The 25694-nt window shown below is 44.4% G+C and overlaps 1 protein-coding gene across 5 annotated transcripts in view; it reads left to right on the top strand.

The window, feature by feature from the left end:
- The first annotated feature begins 5787 nt into the window (after nucleotides 1–5787).
- The window catches only part of LOC109864812 (repetitive proline-rich cell wall protein 2), a 33421-nt gene continuing 13514 nt past the window's right edge, over nucleotides 5788–25694 (top strand). The window contains exons 1-5 of one of the 5 annotated variants that reach the window (XM_031822075.1): nucleotides 5822–6065; nucleotides 7520–7858; nucleotides 8702–8912; nucleotides 19265–19358; nucleotides 20867–20900. In XM_031822075.1, coding sequence (XP_031677935.1) covers nucleotides 5985–6065; nucleotides 7520–7858; nucleotides 8702–8912; nucleotides 19265–19358; nucleotide 20867 — 726 coding nt within the window. In that variant the 5' untranslated portion in view covers nucleotides 5822–5984 and the 3' untranslated portion in view covers nucleotides 20868–20900. Of the gene's footprint in view, nucleotides 6066–7519; nucleotides 8913–19264; nucleotides 19359–20866; nucleotides 20901–25694 lie in introns of those variants that run through there. The other 4 variants (XM_031822073.1, XM_031822072.1, XM_031822074.1 and 1 more) reach the window with 4 other exon arrangements.

Consider the following 25694-nt stretch of genomic DNA (forward strand, 5'->3'; position numbering starts at 1 on the left):
ACTGAAGCACTCCCTTTGATTTCCAGTCTAGCCCTCACGGTAGGCTACAGTGAACGTACTGAAGCACTCCCTTTGATTTCCAGTCTAGCCCTCACGGTAGGCTACAGTGAACGTACTGAAGCACTCCCTTTGATTTCCAGTCTAGCCCTCACGGTAGGCTACAGTGAACGTACTGAAGCACTCCCTTTGATTTCCAGTCTAGCCCTCACGGTAGGCTACAGTGAACGTACTGAAGCACTCCCTTTGATTTCCAGTCTAGCCCTCACGGTAGGCTACAGTGAACGTACTGAAGCACTCCCTTTGATTTCCAGTCTAGCCCTCACGGTAGGCTACAGTGAACGTACTGAAGCACTCCCTCTGATTTCCAGTCTAGCCCTCACGGTAGGCTACAGTGAACGTACTGAAGCACTCCCTTTGCTTTCCAGTCTAGCCCTCACGGTAGGCTACAGTGAACGTACTGAAGCACTCCCTTTGATTTCCAGTCTAGCCCTCACGGTAGGCTACAGTGAACGTACTGAAGCACTCCCTTTGATTTCCAGTCTAGCCCTCACGGTAGGCTACAGTGAACGTACTGAAGCACTCCCTTTGATTTCCAGTCTAGCCCTCACGGTAGGCTACAGTGAACGTACTGAAGCACTCCCTTTGATTTCCAGTCTAGCCCTCACGGTAGGCTACAGTGAACGTACTGAAGCACTCCCTTTGATTTCCAGTCTAGCCCTCACGGTAGGCTACAGTGAACGTACTGAAGCACTCCCTTTGATTTCCAGTCTAGCCCTCACGGTAGGCTACAGTGAACGTACTGAAGCACTCCCTTTGATTTCCAGTCTAGCCCTCACGGTAGGCTACAGTGAACGTACTGAAGCACTCCCTTTGATTTCCAGTCTAGCCCTCACGGTAGGCTACAGTGAACGTACTGAAGCACTCCCTTTGATTTCCAGTCTAGCCCTCACGGTAGGCTACAGTGAACATACTGAAGCACTCCCTTTGATTTCCAGTCTAGCCCTCACGGTAGGCTACAGTGAACGTACTGAAGCACTCCCTTTGATTTCCAGTCTAGCCCTCACGGTAGGCTACAGTGAACGTACTGAAGCACTCCCTTTGATTTCCAGTCTAGCCCTCACGGTAGGCTACAGTGAACGTACTGAAGCACTCCCTTTGATTTCCAGTCTAGCCCTCACGGTAGGCTACAGTGAACGTACTGAAGCACTCCCTTTGATTTCCAGTCTAGCCCTCACGGTAGGCTACAGTGAACGTACTGAAGCACTCCCTTTGATTTCCAGTCTAGCCCTCACGGTAGGCTACAGTGAACGTACTGAAGCACTCCCTTTGATTTCCAGTCTAGCCCTCACGGTAGGCTACAGTGAACGTACTGAAGCACTCCCTTTGATTTCCAGTCTAGCCCTCACGGTAGGCTACAGTGAACGTCCTGAAGCACTCCCTTTGATTTCCAGTCTAGCCCTTACGGTAGGCTACAGTGAACGTACTGAAGCACTCCCTTTGATTTCCAGTCTAGCCCTCACGGTAGGCTACAATGAACGTACTGAAGCACTCCCTTTGATTTCCAGTCTAACCCTCACGGTAGGCTACAGTGAACGTACTGAAGCACTGCCTTTGATTTCCAGTCTAGCCCTCACGGTAGGCTACAGTGAAAGAGAGAGCCAGGGGGACAGAAAAAGGAAGAGAGAGATAACGTGCACATGCATGCGTGAGCATGTGCGCGAGCGTGAGAGAGAGAGTGTGTGAGTGTGTATTAATGGCTTTCTGTTTTTAGGACATATAGCTCTGCGTTTTCCAGAACTGCTCCTCTGTATCTCTGACAATCTCGAAACAAACCGAATGGGAGAAGGCATTGATTTTGGTGGGGAAGGGGGTCGATCCAACAGGCCCAGTGCTGATTGATGTGCCTGTGGACAGCAGAGATAACATTGTGGGAGATCTTGGCGTTCCCTCCAAAATAGAAACAATCACTGTGTCATGCAGGGCCACTTTCTCTTTGATGGGCGCATGCTTCTAACTTCCTTGGGCCAAGTTCAATTTCAAGTTCTTATCACCCTCCCCTCCCTGCAGCCAATGTCCCATTTTACATGTCTCGGGCATGTCTCGGGCTAATCTCTCCAATGACATGGCACCAAGGTCATTTGTCAGCAGATTCTGTAGATGTACACTAAATGATTGCTGTGTGACTGTCATCTGTAGGTGTGAAGGACAACAGCAGTGAGCCTGGCTCCTGTTATTTCTGTATATTAATCTCACTGCTGTTAAAACTGGTGCATTTTTGGACAATTCATACCAGGGTTTAAGAATTATAATTTTGTGTGATATTGCATTTAATATTTTAAACCAGTTTTCAGTTCTGAGTCCCCTCATTTCAGATTAAGGAGGAGGCACAGTAGCTACAAATTGTATTTAAACTCACTAATACAGTACAGGTGAAAGTTGTGAAAAAATAGTTTTGTACTATCTAAATTCAATGTTTTCCCACAACACATACAACTATCACTTCTGGAGACAATGTGTGAGATGTAGGTGTAGGATCACCCTGTTGCAGGATAACTTGTAGTGTATTTAAAAGGCTTCTGAAGTTTGTAATTTCCACTTTGAAATGTCTGTCTTGATTCTCCCTAATGAAAAATGTCAGTTAATTATAATCTGGTTAGGCGAGGTGCTGGCTAGTGGAGTATAGACAGCCAAGCTGTCTACTGTCTATACCCTGATGAAGACAGCTTGGCTGTCAAAACGTTAGTATTACATTATTGCATCTGAACTCCAAGAGTGTGTGGCTCTCCTTTTGTTTTTCATTAATCATAATTCACATTTCCTGTTCCTGCAGGATTATTTTCCTGCTGTAGCACACTGGCTCAAATGAAGATCCTCCATCTGTATCTTGTATAGAGGAGTAAAATGTTGTTTCCAAGGTAACAGCATATGTGTGCGTATTACATAGCTCACTGTAGAATAGACAATGGGACTTTTTTTATTTCTGTCACATCATTTCAATGTAAACCTGGTTATGTTCATTTTTTCAAATCAGTTTAATCATCCACACACAGCAAATAGGCCAGTGATACCTACAGTAGTGTAGATTTGTCAGTGTACCATTTCTAGGGTTGATTCAGGAGTTAAATTAGCTCTGTAAGTGTTCAATTGACACTCATTGGTGTAAATAAAGAACCCTAATATTGGTGTTAATAACCGCTGGCACGTTCAGCAGGATGCAACATTTTGTAACTTTCAGATAGAAATATGTTATGTAGAACAAACATGCCTCGACATGTAGGATAGGAAATCACGTCAGCTCTATTTATGGCATTTCTATCTGCAACGTTCAACAATGTTTGGCAACTGACCATGGACCTGAGTTGAACCAAAACCACGCCAATCAATGTAATATTTCCCAGCATGCTCTATTGCGGGTAGATTTTTTGAATTGTTTGTTTCAATATTTATGTTTTTGCATGTACATTGATTGACATGTGTTTTTCTAAACTAATCCAATCTGTTACTTGGATTTATTGCACCCGTTGTTTAAATGGTTGTTCCAGTTTAGATTCTTTAGGTAGTCTCATCCCAAACTCTGGCAGGATTCCAATAGGAATTACAAATATGACTTGCAGGCCTGACGTGGCCTGTAAAACCATGAGTTTCAGTCCACTGTATTAGGGTAAAACTAGGCCCTCAAAATAAAGCATATTGTTTTGTCTTTAAGTATTATATTTCAATAATAACATATTCGCTAAGGATCTCACTTGGTGAATGCCATAGGACTGAAAATGCAACAACCATGTCTCTGTCACTTACAAATTCAGTCTTGGGTGGTAACTCTACAATTCACTTGAAAGGCAAGGCACACTGGGAAATATGCAAATAAGCCTTTACACTAAGAAGAGTGTTAATTTAACACTTAAAAGTGTGGTCCCGTATAGACACTGGAACAGTGTTAAATTGAACACCCTCAGTGTTGATTTAACACTGGAGAATTTGCTGTGCCCCAACCCCCCCAACTGTACAACATTCCAGAAGAAAATCCCCACTTTCACCACAAGGACTGTAAGTAACCCAACCATGTATATCATTGCATCAGCAATACAGATAACTATACTGTTCATCCTCTTTATAATGAAGTTCTCACAAGGCTACATATAGGATCATAGTTGCAGTCAGTTGTTCAATCCAATCTGCATACAATATGTCTCTTGCATGTCTAACCATGTGCCCCCAAGGGCATTGCTGCCCAGGGTAAATGTTTATTATGTTTATTATGTAATATGTTCACACAAAGCCACTGTCTGGAGATAATATGAATATAAACAGGGGAAATGTTTCTCCCACTGTTGGCTTCATTAAAAACATTTAAAAATGTATTATCCAGAGAAATAGAAACACATGGGGATGCTCTGTGTGTGTATGTGTGTGTGTTTGGTTTTACTATCTTTGTGGGGACCAGAAGTCCTCACAAGGATAATAAAAACAAGGGATGTTCAGACAAGTGGGGATATTTCACTGGTCCACACAAGGAAAAATACTATTTTAGGGGTTAAGGTTCCAATTAGGGTTAGAATTAGAGTTAGGGGGTAGGTTTAGGTTAAAAATATATATTTGACCTTTATTTAACTAGGCAAGTCAGTTAAGAACACATTTTTACTTTCAATGACAGCCTAGGAACAGTGGGTTAACTGCCTTGTTCAGGGGCAGAATGACAGATTTTTACCTTGTCAGCTCTGGGATTCAATCTTGCAACCTTTCGGTTACTAGTCCAACACTAACCACTAGGCTACCTGCCCGAGTTAGGGGTTAGGTTTAGGGTTATGTATGAAGGGTTAGGGTTAGAATTAGAGTTAGGGGTTAGGTTTAGGGTTAGGGGTGACGGGTTAGGGTTAGAATCAGAGTTATGGGTTAGGTTTAGGGTTAGGTGTGAAGGATTAGGGTTAAGGGTTAGGGAAAATAGGATTTTGAATGGAAATCAATTGTTTTGTCCCCACAGTGTCTGCCTCTAGATCACACAGCTGTGAAAGGTTGTGCTTTGCTTCTGTCTTCTTAACAAAAATAAAAACCGGATTTAATAAACAAAAAGTGTTGTCCCCTATTTTTTCACTATCCCCGGTTTAATACCCGACAAAACCATATGCTCCAAAGATTCTAAAAGCGTTACTACAAACCCACATATGCACCGATTGCCTTGCTGCGCTCTCATTGAAAGCTATATGCATAGGCCTAGTAGTCTATATGGAATTCACCTCTGTGTTTTGCTATGAAGCTGAGGGATGGAGAAATGTTACCAGTGTCAAATTCAAAGATGGACCTAGATTATAGGTGCAAGGACTGATTGTCCATGCATCATTGACAGTTTTCAACATATTTTACATTTGTACATTGTTTGTTTACAAAGACTGAAATGACAACAAAAACATAATTTAATAAAATAACCTTAGCTTGGGTTTGATGGGGTTTGATAGAGTTTTAGCTGATGAAGCTATTTATGCGTTTATTTTTCCCAAAATCATTAGGCCAATTGAAATTACCATTGAACAGCAGTGAATATGACAGATAGTCTAAGTATAATCCAAACTGATTAACAATTGTATGGTTTTAAAGACCTAATATATATATATATATACCTAACTATAATGTTTTGTATTTATTTTGAGTGGTTTACATCATGTCTTCTTTCTTCTCCCCACCAATTATCTATTTATTTGTTGGTTAATGTGTATGCATACAGAATTGAAAGTGCACTATAATGATCCGTTTGGGTCTTAAAATATTCCCCAACCAATGGACACCTCTGTTGCACAAGACGTATTCTCACCTCCAATAAACGCAGCCTTTATTGGACAGCTGGAATGCTACGGAAGTGTTTCCGTGCGTGCGGCCCTGTAGCTCCCTGTCCCCGGTGTGCGACTTGACAATTTTGGCTAAAAACAGGTGGATGACAACCATTTCCATTGCATGCAGTTAGGTATCACTTTCGCTGATTGTAGTCAGAGATGGGAGCGAACAATAGCAGGCGCCGCGTCTCCTTTGAGTCGGATGAAAATGACAACATCACAGTTGTGAAGGGCATAAGGGTGAGTACTGAAAGGATGACAACAATGAGGTACTGCATAACCAAATGCTGCTCGGAAGTATTGAAGCGCGTTAAAAATGATAGGAACGACCTACTGCATTATTATTATATTATTACCAAACAAATAGGCAATGTTATGCCAGAGTAACGTTTGTTATGGTAGCTAGGCTAGCTAACTTGCTGTCAGTTTGACACAGGGGCTTATGCAATGGCCTCGCGTTGTCTAAATTATTAATGACTGGATACAGCTAGACCTAGTTCTTAGTAATGACGACATTTAGTTTATAATAGATAATACTTGTATTTTATGACCTTGTAATTAACATTAGTTTAATCCATGTTGCACCATTAAATCCATGTCATGCAAAACACGTGTCGTGAATTTTCTGTCTGACGTGTAAGCTGATAAGTGTTTAACTGTTGCAATGGACCCTGCGTGCCAATTGAAGTTAAATATAGGTTGAGAGGCTTTAGTTTAGTTTCAAGTAAAGACTAGTTGGCACGAAAATGCCTATTGTGAAGCACCTTGTTGCTAGAAGACTCAGGACAATGTTTACATGGAATAATCTGCTGGTGTGTGGGGGTGTTTTCCTTCTGCATTCTTGCCACACGTGCATCAATAAACAAAACATACCTTAAGGTTGTAGATTATACACCCACATATCACAAGCAGTGTTCTACAATGGCAGCATTCTGTCTTCGTTCTACAGTTTTCAGCCACCCACAATCAAGACTGTGATTTAACATTTAGAAATGTCAATAATCATCGCTTGTGATACGGCTTTTGAAACACATGTCCCTTTTATCAGCAAGGAAGAATCTTTCAAATGTAAAATATACACTTACTGTAGCAGGTCTGCACAGATCCATACAGCTATGGGTGCTGCCATTCGACTAAACTACACTTCCAGAGTTGCTTGATAGCTAATTCACACCAGTCGTGACCTCTAGTCTTCCATAAACCAGTGCTGTAACATGGAGACCCTATCGAGGTGTGCATCTATTCAACCTTTTTGGTTTTTGAAATGATTTCAAAACTTCCAATGCTTCCAAAACCAAACCTCAAGCAACTCCTGTTCAAACCGATGCCTTCGTCTATCAATCCTATGTGTTATGTAATGGAACAGGGGGTCATGATCAAGGCTAGCCTAGGCCTAACTAATTAACTAATTGGGGAGGTGGGCACATTTTAGCAGCGGTGTGTGCCACTGCTAAATGCATATTGGGAAAACAATGCTCAGGCTGATGTAATAGAGCTAGTGCACCTAGAGTTGTAGCTTTGTGTGATTAAGTTGGCTGAGGCTTGGCAAGTAAATTGTGAGAACTTGCCTTTTAGACTTTGGAGTGTGGTTCAGTTGAAGTGTTTAGTGTTGCTCAGATCTGATATCCTTGTTAGTTGTGCTTTTTTCTCTCCTGTTGGTTTTCACTCACATTGCTCTTCTCTCTCTTCTGCAGCTCTCTGAGAATGTCATCAACCGAATGAGGGAGCCCATAGCTCCCCTTCTTCCCCCCTCCCTTCCACAGGTCCCACCCCCTGTTGCTGCTCCCTCCTCCCTCCTCATTCCAGTGCCTCCCCTCAGACCCCCCTTCGATCCCATCACCTCGCTTCCACCCATAGAACCCATCGCACTACCACCTCAACCTCCTGCACCTGTCACTGAAGTAGTGGCTCCACCTCCACCCCCCATGGAACAGGTAGCAGCTCCGACCATCATTGACATGGTGATCCCGCCTCCTACCTTAGCTGCTTTAAAGCCTGTGGCATCCCCTCCACCACCTGCATCTGTTGAGCAGGTAACCCTCCCACCGCAGGTTGAACCCCTGGCCCCCATCCCTGTTCCTGCTCCTGTTGCTGTGGAATGCAATACCATCCCTGCACCTCCTCCTGTAATCACACCTGTTGCTCTTCCTCCTGTAATCGAACCTGTTGCTTCTCCTCCTTTAATCGAACCCGTTGCTTCTCCTCCTGTAATCGAACCTGTTGCTTCTCCTCCTGTAATCGAACCTGTTGCCTCTCCTCCTGTAATCAAACCCGTTGCTCTTCCTCCTGTAATCGAACCTGTTGTTCTTCCTCCTGTAATCGAACCTGTTGCTTCTCCTCCTGTAATCGAACCTGTTGCCTCTCCTCCTGTAATCAAACCCGTTGCTCTTCCTCCTGTAATCGAACCTGTTGTTCTTCCTCCTGTAATCGAACCTGTTGCTTCTCCTCCTGTAATCGAACCTGTTGTTCTTCCTCCTGTAATTGAACCCGTTGCTCTTCCTCCTGTAATCGAACCCGTTGTTCTTCCTCCTGTAATCGAACCCGTTGTTCTTCCTCCTGTAATCGAACCTGTTGCTTCACCTCCTGTAATCGAACCTGTTGCTTCACCTCCTGTAATCGAACCTGTTGCTTCACCTCCTGTAATCGAACCTGTTGCTTCTCCTCCTGTAATTGAACCCGTTGCTCTTCCTCCTGTAATCGAACCTGTTGCTTCACCTCCTGTAATCAAACCTGTTGCTTCTGCTCCTCCCATTGCACCTCCTATCCCTCCCGTAATTGAACCCATTGCTCCTCCTCCCCTTTCCTCTTCATTGGCATCCATCTCCTCCCCTGCTGTTGAGTCTGCTGCTCCACCAATGGAAGCTTTCTCCCTGCAGCCTACAGTCAAACCCATCGCTCTGCCTCCTCCCCCAGCTGAATTCATTGCTCCTACCCCTTGTGAACCCATTGCCCCTCCTCCTCAGCCCCCAGTGGAAGCTTTTGCTCCTCCTCCCGCCCCAGAACCAGTGGAAGTTGTTGGCCCCCCTCTTCCTCCTCCCACCCCAGAGCCAGAACCAGTGGCGGTAGCACCGCCAGCAGCACATGCAGGTGAGTTCTACTATGGCGTACAGACATCTCCTTTCTGTGTTTACAAACATTGCCGCACGCAAGTTGGTGGCAGAACAAGGGGGAGTTGTTAAAGAACGGCAGCAGAATAATTCTTTACATGTTGCTTGAGTGCATTTCACACTACTTTTGGATTATAATTGGATTTTAAGGCTTATATGACTGTCCTGCTTACTATGTTTGTCATCATCACAAATCAACTGCATTTATACTTAAAAAACACTTCAGCTTCAACCAGTAAAATGGCTCCTTGGCTAGCTTTTACTACATCCTATATCAATGAGTGTTAGCATTCTAGCTAACAACCGCTGCATCCAAAATAATTATTTTGTAAAGATCACAACCCAATATAATCTTAGTGACAGTTCAAGCAATAATCAAAACATCTTTGCAATTGTTTTTGGTTTAGAAGTAATAAAAATGTAAATCTAGGCTATGTTGAATGTGCGCAGATGTCGATGCTTTCTTACTGCTGCCAAGAGTTTCCACAAAACAGTGTGACGTCAGTGTGTCGTGTCTGATAAAGGGTCTATAGTGTACAGCCATAAGGCTCTCGGTGGAACCATGCTTATATGACATACATGCATTCATTCACACCACTCAAACTGTCAATGAGACTGTCAGTTAATTTACTGGTTCAGTTGGATTATTGCACTGTGTGCTGGTATTTGACCACCTCGTAACTAATTCAGAGGTGGTCAATCGTACTGCTGCCTCCACTTCCTCTGAAATGAGCTAAAGCAATTTGACTTAAATTGACATGTTCACACAGCAGGTCACAGTCATGACCCCAGGCATCACACTGTTCAGTGGGTTAGAAGTCCAGCTTTTGGGATCTGTACTCAGTGATCATTTGGGAATCTTGACCTTACTTTTAAGTCAGCCCACGCATACAGCACAAATGTTCTCTCCCCTCTGATTGTAATTAGTCTTCGTTCTCAGTATTCCGCTCACAGTGGCCTCTGGTATTATGATTCATTGGCATCGCCAAAGCGCTAATGAAACGATTAATTCTTACTTGTAATAAAGTTAATGAATTGATGCCGCACTTAAGCCCATTTCCTATATTTTAGCCCACTAGGCACCTGAAACCATTGCCCTTTTTTCCTCCTCTGTTTTGTGGAAATCCTCAAATTGTTGACTGTTTTTCACTGTTAAATATGATGCATTCTTTCCCTCCACTAGCCCATTTGCTTAGGGCTGCTTTGCATCTTGCGTGTTAAGGGTCATCTTACACTGGTATCGTAGTGTATCAGGTTTTCACCATAGGGAAAGGACTGTTGAAGGTAAGGCAGGAAACGATGGGGACATGGGAGGTTCCATCACAGATGATGACAACGGTGGGCGAAGAGGTTTCCCCATCCTTGACGGCACACAATGGGTGTGATAATTAAAAAGTGGCCATCTTAAAGGCACGCTGCGCTGCCTCTGGTGATTAAAACGACACCTCCGTTTCACACAACAAACCTGCCGGGCATCATTATGAAAAGGCTGTGGGCGTGTGTTTTCTGCTTAAGTGTTAATCTGGAATAGAAATCTCCCTAGAAAAACTCCCAAGCCACTTATCAACTGTCAGACATGCTGTACTGTAAGTTAACGCTATCAGGTCTTTCTTAATATGCTGTTTGGGCTCTCTACTTGAGGACATTGTTAATACAATTGGTCTTGTGTTATCCTACTCACACGTTCTTAACAAAAAACACTTTTGTATAAATCTGTTTTCATTAGCGCCCGGCCATTCACGCAATCGCTCTCCGTTTTTCTGTCTGTCTAAAAATCACTCCCTATTGTACACGTTAATTGCTTTGCAGATTAAAAGATAAACACGGCAATGTCTCACTACATTTTTTTGATCAGGGATTTGTATGAACTGTTTTTTGGGGGATTGTGTATTATTGAAGGAAAACATTTCAGCTAGTTCCACTTAAAAAGTAACATTTTAAGAATTGTCTTCAATGTCTTCAAAGGTAATACTTCTTTTTTTTCTATTTAAATGTTTGCACCTTTTCGGTTAGTAAAGGACCCTTGTTTATAGTACTAACAGATGAGGTCTATTATGCCTTGCGTGTCTTTTTCACCCTATTCATCATCATCATTAAGATCACTTTATTGGTTAATTGCACAGAAGGTCTAACTGAAATCTGACTTCTGCTTTTTAAGACACACACATACATACATACCAATACAGGTTTTGGAGAGGTGCGGTAGGATGCAACACTGGACACGCAGGGAGCTCTTGTTATGGGGGGTAAAGTGCCTTGCTCAAGGGCACAATGGCAGGAAATGGCATGTAGGATTTGATACCAGCAACCCTTAGGTTGCCAGCTCAGTTCCTGCCAGATTTTTCCAGTTGGACTCGGGATTCTAATTTTCAAACTTTTGGTTGCTGGCTCTCCACCCTAACCACTAGACTACCTGCTGCCCCAGTACAGTATGTATACAGTATGTCCAGAATTTTGGTTGCTGGCTCGCCACCCTAACCACTAGACTACCTGCTGCACCATTACAGTATGTATACAGTATGTCCAGACTTTTGGTTGCTGGCTCGCCACCCTAACCACTAGACTACCTGCTGCCCCAGTACAGTATGTATACAGTATGTCCAGACTTTTGGTTGCTGGCTCGCCACCCTAACCACTAGACTACCTGCTGCACCATTACAGTATGTATACAGTATGTCCAGACTTTTGGTTGCTGGCTCGCCACCCTAACCACTAGACTACCTGCTGCACCATTACAGTATGTATACAGTATGTCCAGACTTTTGGTTGCTGGCTCGCCACCCTAACCACTAGACTACCTGCTGCACCATTACAGTATGTATACAGTATGTCCAGACTTTTGGTTGCTGGCTCGCCACCCTAACCACTAGACTACCTGCTGCCCCATTACAGTATGTATACAGTATGTCCAGACTTTTGGTTGCTGGCTCGCCACCCTAACCACTAGACTACCTGCTGCCCCAGTACAGTATGTATACAGTATGTCCAGAATTTTGGTTGCTGGCTCGCCACCCTAACCACTAGACTACCTGCTGCACCATTACAGTATGTATACAGTATGTCCAGACTTTTGGTTGCTGGCTCGCCACCCTAACCACTAGACTACCTGCTGCCCCAGTACAGTATGTAAACAGTATGTCCAGACTTGACATTTGAGATGAGGCAAAGGTCCCCAAGGAGCTCTAGCGAAGCTAGCCTAATTGCAGCTCGTGTTTTTGTCTGTGTAGTTTTGTTTTTAACTGTTGATTGAGCTCCACATCTTTCGATACGGGTCACGGCTGGACCACGTGTCTTTTTGAATTTAGGTGAAAGTAACAGACCCCAGACGCATCAATAAGTCACTGTAACCAAGTACAAATCAAGTTGTACGTTTTGGTGCGTGAGTCAGTTTCAGTTTCTCTCCTAACTTACCTAAGTTGGTATGTTAGATAATGCAGAGCTGCATATTAATTTCCACACAGGTTACCATTGCAATCAGAGTAAGAGTTGTGTTCTGTTCCTGCCCACGTCACCAGACAGTAATAACACTCACATCTGACTAATGAGCTTTGAGTTGGAGGAGAAAGATTTCTCTCTCTCCTCTTCCTTCCCTCAGTATGTGTGGTAGAAAGTACTGTATATTTTTTTACGTCAGGGGTTCGTCAGGTGCATGGTGGTTTGGTTACTAGATGACTGCAGGACACGTGCAGCTTTTCTATAGTGCTAAAACCTTCATTCGTTGTGTTTTTGTGACGGCTTCAAATTCTTCTCAACATGGGTGGCCTACAAGCACAGTGATGTAAGTCGGCATTGAAAGAGAGGATAGGTGTTTTCAAGGTTGTCCCATGTTCATTATACACTTAGTGCACAAAGCATTAGCAACACCTTCCTAATATTGATTTTGCTCTCCGAACAGCCTCAATTTGTCGGGCATAGACTACAAGGTGTCGAAAGCGTTCCACAGCGATGCTGGCCCAATGCTTCCTACAGTTGTGTGAGATTGTCTGGATGTCCTTTGGGTGGTGGGCCATTCTTGATACACAAGGGGAACTTTTGGCCATGACGAACCCAGCAGTGTTGCAGTTGTTGACACATTCAAACCATGGCACCTACTACCATACCCCGTTCAAGACCACTTAAATCTTTAGTCTTGACCATTCACCCACTGAATGGCACACATACACAATCCATGTTCTTTATCTTGTCTCCTCCCCTTTATCTACACTGATTGAAGTGGATTTAACAGGTGACATCAATAAGGGATCATAGCTTTCAACTGGTCTGTCATGGAAAGAGGTGTTCCTAATGTTTTATACACTGTTTAAATGCACTCAACAGGAAAAAGTCAACTTGGCGTATCGATCGCGTCTTATCATTTTGGAAAAACTCTGCTCTCTTGTTAAACAGTCACCAAGGCTCGAGCCCAATACCACATTTTCATGAAGGTTGCAATTTAATGAGGGGAGGGTGGGGGGGGGGGGGGGTGTTGATTGTGTGCCCACGAGCGGTGGTATGGAGTTAGACCTCTTGGCTGTCTCTAAATCACGGCCTCGTCGCGTGTGTGTGCTGATTACAGTATGGTCAAGGTTGAGCCTCCTACACTGCTCTATGCAGGTTATAAATATTCATACTCCTGCGCCCACACACTGGCTAGCACGGCCTAATAGCCTGCTTAAAGATGACTAGAGACAGAGAGGTGTAAGATGAGCGCTATAAAACACCTGCCATCGCATAATTCTCCCTCTAAAATGGCTTCCCTGGTCTTCATCATCAAATGGGAAGTGATAAGTTATTCTTGTGATTAAATTACAGGCGTAGGTGGGGGAGCGAGTCGGTGAAATGAATAGATGGACGTTTTTGCACGAGACAGCGGCTACGAGGGTAGTTTTTCTTTTTGAAGGTGTTAGAAACGTCTGCATCTTGGTGGTGAGTGTGAGGCGTGCAGAAGTGGTAATGTTACAGATTATGCCCTCTATGCAGGTCACGGGGTTAATGAAATGTCTGATGAGAAACACAATTTGCCTCCCGTCTATCTCCCTTTGCCTAGAAAGAGCTCCTTTCTAGTTGTGTTTTTCTCACCGGGGTTTAGGGGGTGACGGGGGAAAAAATCTCAAAGATGAGTTTTTAATCTCTTTAACATTTCCATGTCCTACTCAGGATTGACATGGGGGCTCTGTTGATCTGGAATTGTCTGACCCCTGCCAAGCCGATGGAGTGCCCGAAGGACCCTTGACATGTTTATCCTATCAGAACCCATTTTACGGCTGACTCCCTTTTCCTTGGAGTAGGGAAGTACGGGAGGAACATGGAGTATAATGATGATGAGGAGGGTTGTAATTGCAGACCTACACAGTTTGGTCCATAGTCTACGCAAAATTGTGTAAGACCACCAGAACTGTTGAGTCAGGCCAAACGCTACATAACATCCAATGATAATGTAAGTGTAGTCTGGGGAGGCTGTAAAATGGATTCCAGTCTAGACCGATTACACAGGTTTATTTCTCTGTAGTCTTCAACACTCTCTCAGCCTGCATCAGATAATGTGTTGGTTGCTGTCAGCAGTTTGCTCGACAGGTAGTGTTTCTGATGTATTCTTGGTGCCAGGTGTGCTGGGCCTACTCTCTTTCAGGATCAATTGAAGTGATTGCAGACATTTGTTTACCATGTTATCAAAGGTTCTCGACTGATTAGCGTCATCACAATCAAATGATATTTTATTGGTCAATAACATATTTAGCAGATGTTATTGCTGGTGTAGCGAAATGCTTGTGTTCCAAGCTACAACAATGCAGTAATATCTAACAATACACACATCTGAAAGAATGGAATTAAGAAATATATGAATATCAGATTACGCAATGTCGGAGTGGCATTGACTAACATACAGTAGAATAGAATACAGTATATACATATGAGATGATTAAAGCAGTATGTAAACAAGAGACTAGTGTTCCATTATTAAGTGACCAGTGATTCTATCTATATCGGGCAGCAGCCTCTAAGGTGCAGGGTTGAGTAGCCGGGTGGTAGCTGGCTAATGATTGCTATTTAGCAGTCTGAAGGCCTTGAGATTGGGAGAGTTTCTGTCTCCCAGTCCCAGCTTTGATGCACCTGTATTCACCTTGCCTTCTGGATGATAGTGGAGTGAACAGGCCGTGGCTCGGGTGGTTGATGTCCTTGATGATCTTTTTTGGCTTCCTGTGACATTGGGTGCTGTAGGTGTCCTGGAGGGCAGGTAGTTTGTCCCAGTGATGTGTTGGCCAGGTCACACCACCCTCTAGAGAGACCATTTCAGATGGTCAGTGATGTGTTGGCCAGGTCACACCACCCTCTAGAGAGACCATTTCAGATGGTCAGTGATGTGTTGGCCAGGTCACACCACCCTCTAGAGAGACCATTTCAGATGGTCAGTGATGTGTTGGCCAGGTCACACCACCCTCTAGAGAGACCATTTCAGATGGTCAGTGATGTGTTGGCCAGGTCACACCACCCTCTAGAGAGACCATTTCAGATGGTCAGTGATGTGTTGGCCAGGTCACACCACCCTCTAGAGAGACCATTTCAGATGGTCAGCGATGTGTTGGCCAGGTCACACCACCCTCTAGAGAGACCATTTCAGATGGTCAGTGATGTGTTGGCCAGGTCACACCACCCTCTAGAGAGACCATTTCAGATGGTCAGTGATGTGTTGGCCAGGTCACACCACCCTCTAGAGAGACCATTTCAGATGGTCAGTGATGTGTTGGCCAGGTCACACCACCCTCTAGAGAGACCATTTCAGATGGTCAGTGATGTGTTGGCCAGGTCACACCACCCTCTAGAGAGACCATTTCAGATGGTCAGTGATGTGTTGGCCAGGTCACACCACCCTCTAGAGAGACCATTTCAGATGGTCAGTGATGTGTTGGCCAGGTCACACCACCCTCTAGAGAGACCATTTCAGATGGTCAGTGATGTGTTGGCCAGGTCACACCACCCTCTAGAGAGACCATTTCAGATGGTCAGTGATGTGTTGGCCAGGTCACACCACCCTCTAGAGAGACCATTTCAGATGGTCAGCGATGTGTTGGCCAGGTCACACCACCCTCTAGAGAGACCATTTCAGATGGTCAGTGATGTGTTGGCCAGGTCACACCACCCTCTAGAGAGACCATTTCAGATGGTCAGTGATGTGTTGGCCAGGTCACATCACCCTCTAGAGAGACCATTTCAGATGGTCAGTGATGTGTTGGCCAGGTCACACCACCCTCTAGAGAGACCATTTCAGATGGTCAGTGATGTGTTGGCCAGGTCACACCACCCTCTAGAGAGACCATTTCAGATGGTCAGTGATGTGTTGGCCAGGTCACACCACCCTCTAGAGAGACCATTTCAGATGGTCAGTGATGTGTTGGCCAGGTCACACCACCCTCTAGAGAGACCATTTCAGATGGTCAGTGATGTGTTGGCCAGGTCACACCACCCTCTAGAGAGACCATTTCAGATGGTCAGTGATGTGTTGGCCAGGTCACACCACCCTCTAGAGAGACCATTTCAGATGGTCAGTGATGTGTTGGCCAGGTCACACCACCCTCTAGAGAGACCATTTCAGATGGTCAGCGATGTGTTGGCCAGGTCACACCACCCTCTAGAGAGACCATTTCAGATGGTCAGTGATGTGTTGGCCAGGTCACACCACCCTCTAGAGAGACCATTTCAGATGGTCAGTGATGTGTTGGCCAGGTCACACCACCCTCTAGAGAGCCCTGAACACTGAGGAATACACTCTTTGCCGCATGTTTTTTGCACAACATGACAACATTCCCTTTGCATTCTCTCTCCAAGTTTCTACAGACGGCTCTCTGTCCACCCGCCTTTACACTCTCATTCTGTTCTCTGAAATTAGGTTGGAGGGAGAGGAAGGAAAAGAGATGGGAGGAGAGACAGAAAGGGGAAGGAGATACAAAGAGAGGCAGGTGGTTAGACAGAGCGGGAGAAATAGGATTGACTTTACTTTTAGCAGGCTGGGACTCCAGAGGACCTGTGGAGCCCTTTTCTGTTTTAAGATCCGTATCTTTAATTCACTTATCAAATATCAGCGTCCCGGAGAGATGATTCATGGAGGGGCTCCTAACCCCGGCATCCATTACCCTCAACCCACTGTTTGATTAATGCCTTTCCCGCAGAGAAATATGGTATTGAGCCCGGGCATCGTCACGGTAACAAGAAGCTATTCTTGGCCTTGATGAGAAGTGGCAGTATAAGGTACTTAGACCCTCCTTTTGACACTTTCTTTTGGGAGGATTCTAGCCGCTGTTTTTATGGATGCGACAATCAGTAGAGGGCACAGGAAAGACAGGAGGTGAGGCTAGACACCTTCGTTGATACTCAAAGGGAACATAAAAGTTCCCATTGACTTAATTAAGGCCCCGTTAGAATTATTGTAACAGAGCTGCAATAGCATGCTCGTCTATTTTAATGTGTCAATCTGGTCTGAGATAATGACTCACCTGAAGCAAGGAGGGGTCTTAGTAATGAGTCAGGTTGACTATTATGCACTATTTAGCTAACACAGGGTTGGACACCTGCTTGTGCCTGGGCTCTGTTAGTCTGAGAGTTTAATTAACTCAGTAGAGACTGAGACTCCTGCACTCTTAGGGGGGTACTCCGCATGCACACACACACACACACACTGAAGCGCCATGCCAAGGACATCTCTCAAGTGAAGCTGACTGAACCACAGATCCAGGGAATTGGAGAGAGGCTTCATGCCTCATTTTCCTCCCTCCTACACTCATCCCTCTATCCCTGTCTGTTCCTCTCTTTCCTCTATCCCCCATTAGAGGGGATTTTTATTTGAGGTCCTATCCTTCTCAGGACTGAAGGGGGAGGGGTACCCAGCAGACGAGAAGCTGGGCTGTAACAAGCTCCAGTCATAAACAGTCTCCAAGGGCTTTTCCTGCTCTGCTCTACGTTGTGTTAGAGATTATAGGTGTTCCACTTGTTCAGCAAATGAGAGTTAGCCAGCCAGCCAATTTCGGTGTGTGTCCTTTACACTGCGACCGGGTCTACCTGGTAATAACAGGCTCTCTGACGATGGCGATTATCCCATCTCTCTGTAATGCGCCAGTCTCACTTGAGTCATCTGTAAGCACACACCCCTCTCTCTCTCTCTCCCAGCACTGCAGTGCTGCTGCTGCACCGACACACCGCATGGCACTTCTGCCTTCAGAGCACGTCTTGGCCTCTTAGCTCGCCCCACGTCTTACTTTCATGCTTAATTACCTGCCAAGATAGGACCAAGAAGACACACGGTCAAACACGCCATGACGCCAGTAACATAAATACAAGGAGATTGGGGGAAAAGTAAAGCTATAAAAAAATGTGTGGGGTGGTTGTGTGATGAGGTTTTAATAGCGCAGGTGATTGGTGGTGCGTGGCAGATCTAACCCTCCCTTCTCCCCTCCTCTGTCTGTATAGGCCTCCTCTCCTCTGTCTGTATAGCCCTCCTCTCTTCTGGCTGTATAGCCCTCCTCTCTTCTGGCTGTATAGCCCTCTTCTCTTCTGGCTGTATAGCCCTCCTCTCTTCTGGCTGTATAGGCCTCCTCTCTTCTGGCTGTATAGGCCTCCTCTCTTCTGGCTGTATAGGCCTCCTCTCTTCTGGCTGTATAGCCCTCCTCTCTTCTGGCTGTATAGCCCTCCTCTCTTCTGGCTGTATAGCCCTCCTCTCTTCTGGCTGTATAGGCCTCCTCTCTTCTGGCTGTATAGGCCTCCTCTCTTCTGGCTGTATAGGCCTCCTCTCTTCTGGCTGTATAGCCCTCCTCTCTTCTGGCTGCACAGGCCTCCTCTCTTCTGGCTGCACAGGCCTCCTCTCTTCTGGCTGTATAGGCCTCCTCTCTTCTGGCTGTATAGGCCTCCTCTCTTCTGGCTGTATAGGCCTCCTCTCTTCTGGCTGTATAGGCCTCCTCTCTTCTGGCTGTATAGGCCTCCTCTCTTCTGGCTGTATAGCCCTCCTCTCCTCTGGCTGTATAGCCCTCCTCTCCTCTGGCTGTATAGGCCTCCTCTCCTCTGGCTGTATAGGCCTCCTCTCCTCTGGCTGTATAGGCCTCCTCTCTTCTGGCTGTATAGGCCTCCTCTCTTCTGGCTGTATAGGCCTCCTCTCTTCTGGCTGTATAGGCCTCCTCTCTTCTGGCTGCATAGCTCATAAGGCTAGAGAGCCTGAGAGGCCAGTCCCACCTCACTACCCTCACAGAACACACACCATGTTTTATTGCCCACAGCTTGTCAACATACGCATGGTAAATGGGTACATCATACAGTACATGTCACACACTGGTCCACAGTGCCTCACCCTGGCCTGTCTCTCTCCTATAGTTGATGAAGAGGAGCTGAGGAAGAAGATCACAGAGGATCTGCAGAAAGGCCTGTTGAAGGAGAGGGTGAAGGCTGAGCAGGAGCTGCAAGCATGGTGAGACACACACACGTCCCTATGAACCACCATGGTTAAACACCACCACATCAGCCTTACCTGTCCACTGTAGTACAGTAACTGTCCTCAAACAGCCTCATACAAAACAATGCAGTAGGTGTTGGAATGTATCCTGTCTAAGCCCCACCCCTGACCATAGCCCTTCCATTAACCTCTATGGGACTGAGCCACACCCTCTACTTCTCTGATTTGTCCTTTGGTTTGTTGCGTTCTTTGAAGGGTTGTGAAGCCAATGGTAATTTACCAAAGTGACTGGAATCTTCAGTTATAGTGGTCATTAACAGAAAATCTATGGCAATCGCATCGTCTTTTTGGTCATTTATATTTGAATAATACTTCAATTACAAGTGCAACTCTTCCAACTATTGACGTTTTTCACAACTGCCACCAGTTTGACGCCAAAACATTGTCAATGAATACATATTGACTTAAAATGTGTAAAAATATATCAAGGGTATTTCATGCTTTATTCACAGTGCCTTCAGAAAGTATTCACACCCCCTGACTTTTTTTCCACATTTTGTTGTGTTACAGCCTGAATTTAAAATGGATTAAATTGAGATTTGTTGTCACTGGCCTACACACAATACCCCATTTCAAATTGGAATTATGTTTTTTGAGAATTTTACAAATTGAATAAGAAATGAAAAGCTGACATGTCTTGTGTCAATAAGTATTCAACACCTTTGTCATGGCAGGTCTAAATACGTTCAGTAGGAAACATTTGCTTAACTATTCACCTCATAAGTTGCATGGACTCGCTCTGTGTGCAATAATATTGTTTAACATGATTTTTAAATGACTACCTCATCTCTGTACCCCACACATACAATTATCTCTAAGGTCCCTCAGTTATCTCTAAGGTCCCTCAGTCGAGCAGTGAATTTCAAACACACATTCAGCCACAAAGACCAGGGAGGCTTTCCAATGACTTGTAAAGAACGGCACCTGTTGGTAGAGGGGTAAAAAATAAGCAAATTAGACATTGAATATCCCTTTGAGCACGGTGAAGTTATTAATTACACTTTGGATGGTGTATCAATACACACAGTCACTACAAAGATACAGACTCCTTCCTAACCGCTCTGGGATTTTACCATGACGCCAATGGTGACTTTAAAACCTTTGCAAAGTTTAATGGTTGTGATTAAAACTGGGGTTGGATCAACAACATTGTAGTTACTCCACAAGACGAACCTTATTGACAGAGTGAAAAGAAGGAAGCTTGTACAGAATAAAAATATTCCAAAACATGCATCCGAAGTAATACTGCAAAAACTGTGGCAAAGCAATTCAGTTTTCCTGAATACAAAGTGTAATGTTTGAGGCAAATCTAATATAACACATTACTGAGTACCACTCTCCATATTTTCAAGCATAGTTGTGGCTGCATCATGCTATGGGTATTATTTTTGTATCTTTTAGGACTGGAGAGTTTCTCAGGATAAAAAAATAAACGTAACTTAGTTCAGTCTGTTTTCCACCAGACACTGGGAGATGAATTCACCTTTCAGCAGGACAATAACCTGAAACACAAGGCCAAATCTGCGCTGACGTTGCTTACCAAGAAGACAGTGAATGTTCCTGATTGGCTGAGTTTGTTTTTACTTTTTTTGACCAATTTGACAGAGCTTGAAGAATTTAGAAAATGATAATGGGAAAATGTTGCACATTCCAGGTGTGTAATGCTCTTAGACTTACCCAGAAAGACTCACAGCTGTAATTGCTGCCAAAGGTGATTCTAACATGGTTGAGTACTTCTATAATCAAGATGCAGTATATTAGTGTGTTACTTTTCATATAATTATTATTATTTTATACAAATGTGCGAATTTTTCTTTGACTTTAGAGTAATTGGTCTTCATCATTGACGACAAATGGCAATTAAATCCATTTTAATTTCACTTTGGAACACAACACACTGTGAAAAAAGTAATTGTGTGTGAATACTTTCTGAATGTACTATATAGTTCCCTGATTCCAGAAGAATGGGAGAGAAAGCACACTTCTGCAGAAACTCCCTGCCAGTTGTGTGTTCCATTAATAGTAAAAAAGGTCAGATTCATCCCTTCTCCCACATGTTCAATCTATTTATCTTCCCAAGCACATCAGCGTTTATTTCCTCCCCCTTACCTCCTTTTTTTTGGGGCTCAATTAATCATGCCTGGGAGAGGGCGCCATCGAGATGTAATTTCCTGGGCGCTGAGTGGGTGATCTATTAGCCAGCCTTGATGAGGCATCGTGACTTCCTTCCCAGCGCCTTCCCCACTTCTCGTCTGCATCCCAAATGGCTCCCTATTCACTATATAGTGCACTACTTTTGACCAGGGCCCACAGGTGTAGCTATTGCACTCTGGTCAAAAGGAAATAGGAAATAGGGTGCCATTTGGGGTGTGAAACTCCCTTTTCCTCCCCTCTTCGCCACAATAGAGCAGGTGCATGTCCCATCAAGTCTGATAAACACATCATTCCCCTCTAATGGTACTGGATGGGCTCCAAAGACTTACCAGTGAATGACGAAGTCGTTTAGCCTAGCGCTTAATGTAGCTGCTATTACAGTATGGATGGGAAATGCCCCAAAAGAGTGAATGGGAGGCGCTAGCATTAGACTATGGCTATTAAGGTTTTTTGAGGTATGTTTAAGGGAGGCTATTCACAGGAACAAAGATCATTGTTTAGTTTTTGAGTTGTTTTGTCTTTTATTGACGTAAATGTGTTGCTTCTTCTATTCAGAGAAGTAAACCTACTGTACCAATTTGAGTGTAAATTGTGGCCTGCAATTAATTGTGTTCTTTATGATGGTGATGTCGCTGTGGGCTCGCTCAGACTGCCTCAAGTCCTCCACTTATTTGGTTTACCTCTTCACTGTTTCAGGTGCTTTTTGTTACTTTTTATGAACAACAGTCATTCAAAATTAAAAAGCAATCATCTGTAAGCTGTTTGCCAGCATGCATGCTCTCCAACGGGGTGTGTGTGTGTGTGTCCCTCTTAATACCGTGGTGTAATCATTAGTAAAACAGCTTTACGGGTCATCGTTGTTGATCTGGCTGGTCTTTCCAGTCGGGCCCAGGCACTAACCTGGACAAATTGCTATTGATAAAGAAATGTATTTCCTGTCAGCCATCATAAAATAGAATTTAGAACGAGCATCTGTCTTGGTTTATGTGGCATTGTTGGCTGAAGCAACAGGGTTTGGAAGAGGTAGTGCCTGTCGCATCTCCCAGGCCTGAGTCCCAAATGGCACCCTATTCTGTATATAGTGCACTACTTTTGACCAGTGCCCATAGGGTTCTGGTAACATGTAGTGCACTATATAGAGAATAGAGTGTCATTTGGGGAGCAACACCATTAAAGGAAAGTACGGGGCTTTATTGACCATGATGCTGTGCTGCTTGGATGGACAGAATCAATATTTCCCTTAATGTCTTGTCCCCACCAAGTTCTCTCGGATGTTTTTTTATGATGTTTGTGTTTTCATTTGGCTTTAGTAGAGCCAACGAGTCTTGGGAGTGAGACTTGGAGAAGATAATCCTCTATAAGATGTTTAACTCCCTTTGCCGTGTGACTCACTCATGTTTAGGCCTGAAGACATTGTGTGAATGTTCACTTTTCAAAATGGTGGAGGGGGAAGAGGTGGTTGACACACATGGCCAGCATACAGTTTGGAACAGAGTGTCTCCAGGATGTTGGATGTGGATTTTCAGCAACTGTAGCTGTTAACAGATGGGCCTAACATGCTGACCACACCGCCTGCATTACAAAATACATTTACACGTTATTCTATCATTTCATCCTAATTGTCTGCGAGTGCCAACGAGCGTCTGCATAGCCAGGCACTAAAATAGAACTTGGTTCTATTTTGGACGTCCCGCCTCTCCCATCTCCTCATTGGTTTTTAGGAGCATATATACATGTGGGTGATTGAAAGATGGAGGTCCACACTCAGTCCATTTGGCGGTGGTAATGCACCTTAAAGTTGGTTGCCAAACACCATATAAAATCCATATAAGAAGAATTAATGAGGAGATAAAAAGGGGAAACCTAGTTTATCTGTGGATAACTGTCAGAGGAGAGAACACATGATTGTGTGACTCAACATGGGTCAGACCTCTTCAAAGATCCAGCAAAAACACAAAAGCACCATGTGCATTTTAGATAAAATAACAACCCAATGTTTATCTCCCAGGACACATTATCTAGCAACAGCAACCTAGCTAAATGTCCATGAATGTTTCATGTGTGTTTCGACCTCTCCCCGAATTGATATGGTTGGTTTCTTAACTTGCGTATCATGAAGGTGTCTGGTGGGGATAGACAAAATTAACACATGCACAGTGGCACACGCAGATGCACACGCAGAGCTGGTTTGGTCTGCATTTAAGTTATTTTGAGTTAGCCTACCATTCACCTACTAACGCTACTCTGTAAGGTCTTTGAGTTGGTAGGTGAATGGTACAGTAGGCTGACTCTACTCTGTAAGGTCTTTGAGTTGGTAGGTGAATGGTACAGTAGGCTGACTCTACTCTGAGGCATTGGCCTTCTCTCCTCTCCAGGATATCTTCCATCTCTGCAAATTTTTCATCCTTAATATGTTGTCTGGGTTTTTTTCTTCTGTTTTCTATTCATTTGAATTTATTGGGGAAAAGGTCCACCATTATCTTGTAATTGAAAGATGTCGGCACAGAAGGCTCTTTCGCAGCTTCGCCATCAAAGGTAATTGAACTACGATGGTGTTTAGCAGACGACTTGTGATCAGGAACCTGTGCTGGAATAGAGGTGTCATGACCAGCTAGCCTAAGATTGGATTGTTTTTAAACTTAACTGGTAGTGTTGACTGTAGTGTAAACTGACAAAGAGTCCAGGTGTGGAGTTATGAATGAATTGACCGTTGGTCAAACCCATAGTGTGAAGCTGTCACAGGCATTTAGTGACCTGTGAACTTAGCTGGGTCTCACTTTGCAGTAGTTCACTCATTCCCTCCTCGATCATTCTTTGTGTGTGTGTGTATGTGTGTGTGTGTGTGTGTGTGGTATCCAGATGTTCATACCATACCAGGGTATACATTATTACCGGAAGTGCACAAAACAATTTAGGCAACAGGGATCTTGATCCAGAAGGGGATTGAATGTCTGCTGTAACCAAGAAGCTTGATGTTGACATCTAGCCACTTAGCTAGCAAGTTAGCAAACTAAATCCATAGCTGGAGTCCTGAGCTGGACACTATTTATTTGACACCTCTAAGATTTCTTATAGTTAGACCGCTGCACCATTAAGTTAAGTATAAGGAACTGTGTCTCAGTGCAAGAGGCGTCACTACAGTCCCTGGTTCGAATCCAGGCTGTATCACATCCGTCTGTGATTGGGAGTCCCATAGGGCGGCGCACAATTGGCCCAGCGCTGTTCAGGTTTAGCCGGGGTAGGCCGTCATAAGTCGTTCTTAACTGACTTGTCTAGTTCATTTTTTAAATTGAACCTGAATTGAAATAAGCAGTGGCGTAGCACGCACCCCCACAGCCCCTGTGAGTCGCCTCAACAACAACAATATATACTGTATTGAAGATCATGCCGTCATTATTTCATGCCGTCATCACACCAAGCCTAGTGTGTGTTTGGTGTTACAACTAAGCTGGCCAGTTGGTGCCATGCTTCATTAAATATAGAGATCTGCAGTGAAACTGCTGCTACTGCTTACAACCTCTGTTAGAACACACAACCAATACAGGATAACCCCCAAAATTGGCTTCAGGAATATCTCTCACACATATACACACACACTCTCAGTCCCTCTCTCATTCTCACACGCAAATACACACACAGAATATGTGTGGAGTGTTCATTTGCAGGCGGCCCTATCTCATTTAAGGCGGGGTGGCTGCAGGGAGCAGATTTTCTGAAGAATCCTCTCAGAGGCGTCAGAGCAGAAAGGCACCAGAATGAAAGAAATATGCAGTACTCTTCTCGCTCTCGACCTCATATTCTCTCTCTCTCTCTTGACTTTTATCCTCTATATTTACCTCTTCTCTCTCCCTCTTGACCTCTATCCTCTATATTTACCTCTCCTCTTCTCTCTCCCTCTTGACCTCTCCTCTATATTTACCTCTCCTCTTCTCTCTCCCTCTTGACCTCTATATTTACCTCTCCTCTTCTCTCTCCCTCTTGACCTCTCCTCTATATTTACCTCTCCTCTTCTCTCTCCCTCTTGACCTCTCCTCTCTATTTACCTCTACTCTCCTCTTCCTTTGAAATACCACACAGCTCTTCTCTCTGTCCCTCTGCTTTGTCAGCACTCACTGCTGTGCCCTCTGATTGGGGTTG

This window comes from Oncorhynchus kisutch, unplaced genomic scaffold (assembly GCF_002021735.2).
Source record: "Oncorhynchus kisutch isolate 150728-3 unplaced genomic scaffold, Okis_V2 scaffold4062, whole genome shotgun sequence".
Classification (NCBI taxonomy): Eukaryota; Metazoa; Chordata; class Actinopteri; order Salmoniformes; family Salmonidae; genus Oncorhynchus; species Oncorhynchus kisutch.